The sequence below is a fragment of the Pristis pectinata genome, chromosome 8 (genome assembly GCF_009764475.1).
Source record: "Pristis pectinata isolate sPriPec2 chromosome 8, sPriPec2.1.pri, whole genome shotgun sequence".
Lineage (NCBI taxonomy): Eukaryota > Metazoa > Chordata > Chondrichthyes > Rhinopristiformes > Pristidae > Pristis > Pristis pectinata.
Window position 1 is genome coordinate 76764879 of NC_067412.1, and position 12133 is coordinate 76777011.

Consider the following 12133-nt stretch of genomic DNA (forward strand, 5'->3'; position numbering starts at 1 on the left):
TTAATACAGCAACATATGAGCAGTGCAATTTTTCTTCAAATATCAAACAGCACAACCTTTTCCACACATATGTAAATGTTCCAGCAGGAATCTTTAGCTGATATCTCATGGCAGAGATGACCTGAAACCACCCTCCTGACATCACCTAGCTCCGCACGGACCAAAATACTAAAATATTGCAACACCAGGAACCTCCGTCATAGTGAAAAGAAAGATCTCAGAGACTTTAAGTCTGAAGCAAGATTTATTAAAATGATATGTACATTTCTGAGCAGATTGTTGAGAAAAAATATATTTTTAATATATGACAATATAAAAAAACTTCCCATACAAATATTTCTCATTGGATGCACATATTTTGCAGGAATACAACATATGTACAGTTGGCAACAAAACTCATATGTTTAAATACCTGAGATCAGACGTATTCTCAATATTAAATAGAATCTGTGCCATTATAAGTTCTTACAGACATTCCATTCCCTGAATACTCTCTCATACACACTTCTCACCAATACAATACTCCACTATCTTCAATATCTATAAGCAGAACATACATGAACTCTCAGCAAAAGCATTCCTTATGTCCATCTCCTTCCCTAGATGAGAATACAAATACTGTCATAATAATGCTGGTATTACGCAAACTGTGGGCGCTCTCTGCATTGTTTCCATCTGTTAACTGCAATAAACAAAATATCACGGAAACCGCACTTGTGACTTCTCACTACACTATCCCAGCTCTCTGCTGAGAGCACAGTTCTGTACAGTTCAGTCATGGAATGCCAGCAAAATAAAAAACAACTTGCCAATGTCCTTTTTACATAATGCCCTTTGCATTTCTTCATTTTATGAGGAGTGGTTGGTAACTTCAGAGTTCAAAAAAGGGCTGGGGCTGAAAAAAGCCATTGGGAGACCCAACATATCATGAACTATGTATGCCAGGCACATGATCACTCAAAGTGATCTGCATAAATAGTTTCTAAAATCATTCAATCAAAACTCCAGAACATCTTACCATACTTCTTTGATAGCTGCCTTCCTTTGCCTGACATTTCCACAATTATAGCATTTTGAAATTCGTTGCTATGTTACTTCACATTTGTTTAATGCAAACTTAAATGCCTATTCACAGGATGAAGACATTTACCTTGAGAGGAGGTTCAGACCTTATCAGGAGGCTAAAAGTAAATTTTTTTATGTTATCACAGTTTCTCATTCGTAGAAATAGCTCTTGTGGCTGTTGCATATCTAATATTCTGGGATTGTAAACTTACACACCCATCTTCCCCCTTTGAGCCTCCTTTAAATAGTTGGCCTCTCTTTTACTTTGAACCAATTAATTTATCTTCATTGTACTTAAAAGTTCAACTTATCTTTCCTGAGGTCTTTTTGATCATCTTCTGGCTCTTAGATGCAAGTTAAGAACAAATAAATTTGTGAACTGCAATAAAGATCTATCAGTCAAGCTCACGCTTCTTGTCATTTTGTAACCCGAGGGCCAAGCCAAGGATTTGAACCTGGAGCACATGCACTTGAAGTGAGGGGCAAGTCCACAGTCTCAATTAACTTGACAAACTATTTTGGCTCTGAACAGCTGGATGACTCTTGGTTTAATTGAATTGAACTGAAAGTAAAATTTCCAGGTGCTGAAAGAACCAGAGGGGCAATCACAGAGAGTAATTATAATGTTTTGTTATTGCCGCCTCATTGAAAGTGATCTCGGCTCAGCAGGTTCATAGCCAAGCAACAAGAGTTGCTCCGTCTCAAACCAGTGCAAAGCTGTTAATACAATGAAAGCAAGGGCAAATGATACTCAAAGATGGTGGAATTAACAGGAGTCCATTATGTGTCCTCAATCTCTGCTCTCAAGTCTTCTACAAATGAATTTTAATTTATGCCCATCACAAAAAGACAAACATTTCAAATTCACTGTCTCTAAGGACTGTGTCTCAGTCCTACATTAGCTTGATTATTGGGTTAAGCCAAGGAAAAATGCCTCAGTAATTGATTTGTGAAAGAAATATGAAAATTAAATGTGTAGGCAATGCGAGAGAAATAAAATTTCATTGGGGTGGGGAGGGAGCATATTTTCTTCATTATCTGACAATTGAAATGCAGATGAGAAGCTCTTCAAGCTCTCAAGTAGCAAATCTCTTCTAGTCCTCAAAAAAAGGTAGCATTAAAATATTTATTGCAAAAGATCGGACCTTTCAGGGTTCACATAGGAATCACCCTCCTGCTTGAGGTGTTGTCACAGCCAGGCCAGAGAAACATGGAACTAACTATTTACAACACTGAACTAATCAGTGGTAAAAATAACTTGAAGTATTTACAGGGTGTTTGGAATGGTAGGATTAGAAATCCACTTCAAAATTCCACTCCTGCAGTCATAATGAAATTTAAAACAAAACAGCAAAATAAATATCTGGAATAGGATAAGTAGTGGCAACAGAAAAATGTCACTGTATTTTGCTATTGGGATTGTGATACCACAAAAACACAACACTGTGGCCTGCATTAAGATATGGGGTGGGTTAGTCCACTCAAGATTAGCTGAAATAAACAGAAACTGTCAAAGGTAACTAAAATGACAAAGTAGTAAGATGTAATGAAATGTCAACAAAGTTCTACCAATGCTCTTCCATTATGGAAGGCATCCAAAAGCAGAGGGATCAGGACGATTTCAAGTCCTGAGGAAAAGTTCTAAAGAATCTTCTATTTTCATTGGAGAATGAAGGCTCCAATAGTTTCAGGTAATCAAAAGGCTTAGATAAGCTATTTACCTCCATCTAGTAGGATGGAGGTGGAGGTGGAGGGTGGGTCTATGCAGAGACCCAAGAGGAAAGCGGACTTTGCATTTTCCTTAGTGTTTGGCTTCAGAACTGCAAGGGCCTAGAGTTTCATTTGACTGTTCCATACAGAGTAATAGTATAATCAATGTATAGAAAGAACAGGAAAAGGGAGACAAATACATGAACATATTTTGTGCATTTAGAAGTACACAAGAAGTACTAAACCTGATACCCTATGTTAAGGTCCCCTATGACTGGAAAGGTTAAGATAAAATATTAGTGCAGCATTCCATAGAAATGGTAAAATCTTATATAATCTTGAGGTTAAAAATAACCTCAAATAGTTTAAACAGCCAGATTTACTACAGAGAACAGCTTGTGTCACTTCAACTGATATATGTCCACAGTAAATGCTCTAAACACATTACTCCACTTCAGTTAAGCAACTTTTCACATCGGCCACATCAGACTCTAGCCAACATTTCCCCACATACACAGTAAAAAAAAATCCTGGACATTCAATTCTATATCCCCCTTGCACTTCCTTTTTTCCATTGTTTGACAGCCTCAACTCCATTTCAAGCCATTTCCTTTCATTTATATTTTTTATCAGCCGAATATGTTGCAAGCTATATCACTGTTGGCAGATTTACAACAATTCATACCAAACCAAGTCTGATAATAAAGTTAGAACAACTTTGAGTTCACATTAAGATGCTTGTCTTCTTTGTCCCAAATGGATGGGTGCAAGAATTGTCAGCAGTTAGGGGGAGTCACAGCCACAGGAAGAAACAACAAAATTAAACCAAGACACTGCACAGAAAAACACTCTCTTCTTCCAGGGATGTCACCATCCCAACTTTATCACAAAAACTATCACGGTAGGTTTATACTATAATCATTAAAAGGTCAAGGAGGATTTCAAAGATGGTGGTTGGAGCTAGAATACTCAATATCTGAAATAAACAGTTGGAAATTATAGTAGGAAATGGGTTGGGGGTCACCTTCTTCTGAACCTGTGTTACAACTTGTCTAGCTGGTATAGGGAGAAGACCAATCACCATTCAATGACAGCTGCCACAATGCACACTCAAATAAAACATCTTTCTTCCGTCTGAGGTGTCAGTTCATTTCAGATTTTGATCTTTAATCCTTATGGATTTGATGGCAGAAAGGAGTCCCGTATCCTAGCAACCTCTACAGCACAAAGGTATCCTGAGACCTTGTTGTACCATTCAGGAGTCCTGCCTCTGGAAAATAAATAGGAAAGAAGAATGCAAGAAAGGTTGAGAACAAGGCTATTAGTCCCCTCAAAGTACATCCCATCAGTACCTTAATTTTCCCATTATATCATGTCCATCTACATTTCAAATACATCCCTAATGTTTCTCCCACTATAACTCCAATCAGTAGTTTATTCTAAGCAGCCAACATGCTCCAGGTAAAACAATCTTTGTAAAAGTTGTTTTAAAATTAGTTGGCACTAGTTTATGTCTTCTAGATTTGATTTATGTGGGAGCAATATTCCACAGTACTAATGTTTTGTAAGGAGTACTACTTGTACTTTTTCTCCAGGATATTTGCACAGATATTCTGCAGTCATGATTGAAAATCAGGAGAATATCAATCCCAAAATATTAGGAATGACAAGGACAGCCCTGGATTGCAATCAAACACCACATATTTTGTACAGCAATCATGACCCAAAGGTACAGTAAACATTTCACAAACTATTTCAGTTGCATTTACTTGGCACCATTATAGCTAAACAATTTATCAATTATTTGTAGATTTATACAATTCAGTTTTGGACATCAGAAGACACATTGGATGATGGGCATCAGGTCCCATTTGATGTCAATAAAGATCTACCATGAAATGAGTCTCCGCCACCTAAGCTGAGTAAAAAAAACATTGCTCTGCAGGAGAAGGGGTAGGTGTTCTAAGACTGGGATTCAGACAAGTACAAGTAGTTTTATTTATCTTCTGTTGCTGTACTTGGCCAGAAGCTGTCAATCCGAAGGCAATACCCCTCACGTTAATGAGCAAAAAAATCCAAAGAAACAAAATTTTTTTAAAAACATGCACTTTGTTATCTAACTCAGGGACAGACCTCACACAGGCTGCTCATCATTCTTTGATATGCAAGGCAATCCCAAAACATCACTTTACTTTATCAAGTAACCTGAATGAGAACTCCTGAAACTTCGCCAACGATGGTTCTGATTGATAGGTGACCCCAGTGCCTAAAACCACCACCCTGCATGTTCACATTCCTGTAGTTCATGCAGACAAAGGAAGAGAAAGAATGTAACACATACCTTAGGTCACTTCGGGAGATGTATGTGAGCCGGGATCTACCTGAACCACAAGGCTCAACCAGGTACTGCGAGTTCAGTACTACTGCTCTTACACCTCCCTCCAAGTGCACTGAGTCATGCTCAACGGAGACTGCTACCAGAATGCACAAGTCCTTTGGCAAATCAGCTCGCCAGGTCCTGAAACAGAAGCAAACAATTAAAATGTAGTGGATTGGGAACTGGATATTTAATCCAAGATAATCAATTCAATTTAATAAAATGAAAGCATCCTCTGCTCACTGATAGCAAGGGACCATGTGAATTAAATTTGATGCCATTTTAGTTCTGTTCTTATTTGGAATCTGGCCTTAACACAAAAATCATACAGCTGGTGAATACCTTTGGACAAACAGTGAAGCACATTGTACTTGGACATGAAGTATTTGTGGACAAGGCAACATCAGTAGAATCAGTACTTGAAAAGTACTTAGATAAATAGTTGTTATGATGTAAACAATCAGGATACAGGCTAGATACAGGAAGTGGAATTGGACTAAAGACCTCTCTTTAGGGCAGCTTCTCTGATTCTGACATTGTTAGAAAAGCAGGTTTGCACTTCAGTTTTTTATTGCACATGATCAGTGCAGAGATGATTGGAATGTCCCAAAGATTTATATATTTCCTCTATGATAATCAATAAGGTGCCAAAGGATATTAAATAAGATTAAAAACAAATGGGAATGCGGTAAAATACTGACATGAATTGACAATTGATTACAGAAGCAAAGAGAAAGAACAAATGGGTCATTTTCAGTTGAGAAACTATGATTAGTGGTCTATCACAGGGATCAGTGCTAAGGTTCTAGCTGTTCATAATCCATATCAATGTTTTGGATAAGGGGAGCAAGTTTAATATATCCAAGTTTGCTGAGTATGAAAAGCTTGGTGGCAGAGTGATTTCTGAGGTAAACAGATAAAGACTTCAGGGGGATATCAACAGGCTACCCAAATGGCTGAGGACATGGCACACAGCATATAATGTGAAAAGTAAGAGGAGCCACTTTGGTAGAGAAAAAAATAGAAAAACACAGTAGTATTAAATGGTGCAAGATTGAAAGGTGTTGGAGTCTGTGGCAAATGAGTGCCCTCATACATAAATCACTAAAAATCAACATCTAAGAACAGCAAGCAGTTAGGAATTTTAAAGGCATGTTGGCTTTTAACACAAGAGTAAAGATGTCATACAGAAATTATACAAAGGCCTTGGTTAGTGTGCACCTGGAAAATTGTATATGGGTCTGGACTCCCTAAAAAAAAAGGATACACTTCCAATAGAAGGAGTGCAACAAAGTTTCTTCAGATTGATTCCTGGGATGGGGTGGTTAGTTCTATGAGGGGAGGTTAAGTAGACAGGGTCTTTGCTGTCATTTTAGGTGATATTGAAGTGTATACAATCCTTACAGATTTTGATAGGTTTTATGCAGGGATGATTTTCTCCCCCTAGCTGGGTATTTAGAACCAAGCGTCAAAAATCAGGGGTCAGTTATTCAGGTCTGAGTTGAGAAGAAAAGTCTCTACTCAGAGGCTAGTGAATGCTATTTAATGAGGTTCAGTCACTGAGTATGTTTAGGAGGGGGATTGCTGGATTTTTGGAATTAAAGAATATGAAATCAAAGAATATGAAATAGTGAATTCAAAAATTTCAGATAACCGGTCTTTCCTGTTTGTTTCAGAATTGGCTAATCTGATGTAAAGTCACCATCTCTAAAAGTAACTCTGCTTTTCCCTCTTCACTGATGCAACTGAGTACTTACAGCGTTCTCTTTTACTTCAGATTTCAACTAACTGCTGTGCTCTGCACCTTCCAGTTCCATTCTGTCCTCACCATCTCCCTATAGTTACAGCTCCTCCAGACATACCAGAAATGATTAACAAGCATTCGTCACCTCTTAGAAAACACCAAACAGCATGTGTGTTACCTGCATTCCCTTGGTCTCATTGCCTTTGCTTTCCCTACCTCTCCCCCTTCCTGCAATTTAAAACAAGCCTGTTTTCTCACTTTTCCAGTTCTGATGGAAGGTCATTGACCTTTACTTCTCTCTCCACACTTGCTGCCTGACTGCTGAGTACCTCCAGTATTTTCTGTTTTTATTTCAGGATTCTCAACATCAGCAATTTTTTTGCTTTTTGAGGGTTGTTAACATGTTTCTAGGTTAAGCCAAATTTCAATCACATCACACTGAAAAGATGTTATGTGAATGAAAATCAAATTAAGCTAGAGCAAAAATATGTAATAGCTTATCAAGAGAATACCAAACAGAGTAAACCATTCATATAGCCTGAAGCCCAAATCTAATCACTCATAATCAAAAAAGGACATACAAACACAAACTGTACAAACTGCTTTTTCTTACTGTGGCATGCATTGCAAGTTACTCATTACCACAAAATGAAACTGCTCAATAGTATTCTTCAACCATTTCCTGTGGTATGTTGAGCGTAAGTGAAATCAATCCTACACATGCGCTTCAGGAAGTAATGCCTACCAGTCTAAACACTTCAGTTTGTCTTACACAATGTTTCAATTAAAGTTATCCTTAATTATTATATACAGTATTCAGATGAGGATTCTTCATCAATCACAAGATTCCTCAATTTGGTCAACCATAAAACAGGAGTGGAATCCAATTGCAATGTAACACACTATTTGGTGTATATAAAATTGCAATGTTGCCAATGCATTAACTGGTCATACCTCAGAACAACAAAGTCTCTCCTGGGATGTGGTGCCATGCTGTCCAGAACATAATGGCAGACATCAGTATTTTTGTCCAAATGTTCCACGATTTTTCCCATCAACACATCATCATCCCAGAGATGTCGTTCTCGGAGCAGACGGTTTAACACTGAGTTTGGGGGTGCTTCTATTTCAGTTGTTACCTTCCACAATCGAATGGGATATCCATCACCAACCTACCAGAACAAGGAAAAGCAGATAAATGTTATGGTCACTGTACTGCTATTACAAATAACCCCTCAAACAAAAGGCATCAATCACGTCAGTGATCGGAGAATATCACTGCAACGTGCTGTTACACAAAACAAATTTGGATTTAATCAGATTCAATCTTCACTAATTTCCTTCTCTCAAAATTTGACTAAGGCTGTCCTCTAAAGAGGTCCAGATTGTGCCTGTTCACTTCTAGCAAAATTGCTCTTCAAATGGAGGACCAGTATCCCCAAAAGATGATAATTAATTATTATTGAACAGGTTAAATGAAATACCTTTGCAGAATGTGATCATCACGTTTAAAGAATTTCCTGGATCTTTCCCATTTGCAAACTAGTAATTGCACCTCTTGAGTAATTCTATGTTTATTTCGCTTTCCATCCCATTAAACTTATCAAAAATCTCCACTACACTACCCCAAGAGATATGGAACATTTTTCTCCGATGGACTCATACACAAGTATAAAAGGGCACAGACAGAAGACATCAATCACATAACTTAGGCAATTAGCAGTTTTCTTCCAATGTCTGAAGATAAGCACCAATAATCACATAACTACAGTGTCAATGATTCTCACCCTTAGTCACTATAGCAGTGGTACAGCAATCAAAATCAATCAGTTGAGTAACATTAATTAAATAATGGGTAGGTTACATCAATAAATGTCGGGGATGCATCGTTACCTAGTCCTGTTAAAAGATGCCCCTGTCACAGAAGCAAGGCACAAGTATTTTGTTGCCCTCTTCCTCAGCATAAAAATTGGGCCTCTTTAACTTCATTTTATGGATTTGTCTACAGAGTTACATAGAAATGCTGAAAATAGATTCCACTTTTTAAATGAACCTGAGTTATATATTGAGTAGATAAAGCTATAATGTAATCTTTTTTAAAATAGATATTTAACAGAAGTGTCATATTTAAATAGGAGAACATCAGAGATTACTATTGTGTTTTGCATCATGTATACTTATCGCATAGTGTTTATATAAATTGAAGAAGCTACTGTTACTAATATGTTGCTGCTCAAGCGATTTTGGATTTTAATTGGATTCAATCTTCGCCAACATCATTCATCCATCTATTGCCTATGTGCTCCTTCAGTAGACAGAGTCTGCACAGGAAGAGACTCTCTTTAAAAGAGGTCTTGATTGTGAGACTTTAACTTTTAGACTTTTGTTGAACCTCCTCTTCAAGATGGGATAAATTTCCCGAAAGCATGATGAGTAATCATTATTGAGTAGCTTGGGGATTAGAAATGTTGTGGATATGTGGAAGTGGAATCGTTCTGCTTGGTTGAAGTCCTGCATGCGATCCACCAGCATCATTACAGTCAGCAGGGACACAGAAAGAGACTGCTCTTTTTAGAATTAAGTATCTGAAGACAATTTTGCTTTGTTACGGTCAATGATTTTGTCTGAGTTGCACACTCGGAATGTCTGAAATCACCCAATGTCTGCCCAGACAGAATGCCAAGATAAAAAGAAAACTGGAAGTGATTCAAACACTGATTTACACAATGGGATTATCCCAGTGAGTAAGAAATGCAGAGTCTGTCATTATTTATAAAACAGACAAAAGCTTTTACTGATGTTCTGTTTTCTGCTAGTTTTCATGCTATCAATCACTCATTCCAAAGCTCAGTGGCTGTTTTGGACACATACATCCATTAGAATCCTCTGCAACGTCCAGCAATTATATATACTTATGACTGGTGATTAAAGACATGTTCTGATATATAGCCATATAGTCCATGGAAGTCCCAGTCTGCGATAGCCAGGGTAGTTCTTGCTAGCTACTATTGCTGTGAACTAGGGAGAGATTAGTTTAATCAGCAAGGATTCCTGCTGCTGATCACTATCCATTGAAACTAGATGAAACTGAATGGGTATGATGCAGAGTGAGTAAAAGATAGAGCACTGGACGAAAAGGGAGAGAATTGAGAAGATAGAAGATTGAGGGAGAAAAAGAACCAGATGATAAATTGGCACAATTCATGCCTCATAGCCCTGTTCCAGGAGTACTATCTTCTGGCTAATGCTCCAAATGCCAGCATGAATAGAAATGTTAAAAAAAAATCTGATATATTGTAAAAACAGTTCAGAGTGGAATTGATGAACGTCCATAAGAAACAAGCTTTTCTTTTCCTGTTGGGACAGATAGGCAGCATGGTGAGAGCAGCAGACAGAAAGATAAAGAAAATGCTGCACCCAAGCTCCTTTTTTTAGATTTGCATAGTCTGGAAAAAGTTGTTAAATACACATGGTCATAGATATCTTGAGATTTTTATTCAGTGTGAATTAAAATATGGTTTAATGGCCCAACACTCACACGAAGTTTTAAGAAAGCAGGTCCAGTTTTGATATTTAATCATGAAATAAAAAACAGAAAATGCTGGAAATACTCAACAGGTCAGGCAGCATCTGTGGAAAGAGAAACAGTTAAAATTTAAGGTCTGGGACCCTTCATCAGAACTGAAGGGCAACAGTCATTTTTAATCATGTTCCTGGAATGGTACCTCAGATGGTAAGCATGCAAAATAAAGTTACAAATACATACGTAGGCATGTAAAATGTCATATCAAGATTCAAGTCAATGTTCAACTCTCTCTTTTGCAGATTGTAAATTCCAATCAGGATGGAGAAGCACTTGACAAACAAGATTTGGCCTGAAATAGCCCAAAATAAAAATTTAATGGACAATTTATATTTGGCAATTAATTTCAAGTCTTATCTTGCAAAACTCTATTTAATACCTTTTTGTAAGAAAGCTCTGTGTTCACAGGTCCTACGGTGTTGGTCCAGCCTTTAAACTTCTCTCCCGCCTCTTTTAGTAGAGCCTGGATTATGTCCTCCATGTGGGCCACATAGTCCTTGACCATGCCTCCAGCATGTCTCCTGAAGCCCTCCATGGGCAAAGGGTGAGCATCAGCTGCAATATAGGAGTTCCGAGACTGCACCATTATATCGTGGGGGATCTAATGGAAAGAAGAACTATTACGTAAAAACGTCTTAAATTTCAGAACCACCTTAGATATTCTTTCAAGGACAATGATGCAAGTCACTTCTTTAATCATTCTAAGTATCTTCTATTTAGAATGCACCCATATTACTCAATATCTAACTACAAAACCAGATAAACAAGCAATAAATTCAGTCCAATGTGGTCTTTACTGAATACCATATCACCCTTTCATACATTTTTCAATCATACTAAAGGCAAATGAGACACAGGGTCATTCAAAGACAGATACAAATCCTGAAGTTGCTTTAGTGTACATGTAAATGAAAGCCAAAAGTCTGAAGATGCTGGACATCTGAAATAGGAACTGAAAATGCTGTAAAAACTCAGCAGATCAGGCAGAAACTGTGGATGGAGAAACAGTTAATGTTTCAGGTTAATGTTAACTGTTAACTATAAACTGCTTCTCTTCTCACAGATGCTGCCTGATCTGCTAAGTTTTTCCAGCATATTCTGTTTTCATTATACATGTAGCACGCAGGGCAAGAGGTAATGAAATCAGGGCCTTGATTTTAACCCAACCTGCCCTTCAAGAGAGTTCTAAGCTTCTCCTTTACTTTTATCAGATTCTTCCCACACCTTCCAACACCCTTCCCTCCACCCACCCTTTGCAAAATGTTCCGAAGCACATCATTGGTTATTCCCTGGAATCTGTGAGGATCCATGTGGGTGAGGAGGTAGAAAGTTTAATACCATTATTCAAGGAGGGTGAGAGGAAGTGGAGAACTACAGACCAGTTAGTCTGACATCTGCTGTAACAAAGGCCTTAGAAAATGATAAGATTAGGCAGAGTCCACTTTATTTTATGAGAAGACGACCATGTTTGGCAGATCTAATGGGGTATTTTGCTGATATAATTTGGCAGAGTTACTCAGAAGGAATTTGTAGGTGCAGTATTTCTGAATTTCCAAAAGTCATTCGATGTGGTGCTACACAAAAGGCCATTAAATTAAAAAGAACCCAAACAGTTAACAGGAACTGAGGACTACTTAACCTACTTAAAAAAAAA

General features: G+C 37.7%; 1 protein-coding gene across 3 annotated transcripts in view; it reads right to left on the minus strand.

Moving 5' to 3' along the window:
• Positions 1 to 236: 236 nt before the first annotated feature.
• Positions 237 to 12133, minus strand: part of LOC127573515 (stAR-related lipid transfer protein 13-like) — a 69054-nt gene continuing 57157 nt past the window's right edge. For all 3 annotated transcript variants that reach the window (XM_052021801.1, XM_052021802.1, XM_052021803.1), the window contains exons 11-14: positions 10859 to 11080; positions 7851 to 8068; positions 5117 to 5293; positions 237 to 4045 (exon numbers count right to left, since the gene is read on the minus strand). In XM_052021801.1, coding sequence (XP_051877761.1) covers positions 3949 to 4045; positions 5117 to 5293; positions 7851 to 8068; positions 10859 to 11080 — 714 coding nt within the window. In that variant the 3' untranslated portion in view covers positions 237 to 3948. The remainder of the gene's footprint in view (positions 4046 to 5116; positions 5294 to 7850; positions 8069 to 10858; positions 11081 to 12133) is intronic.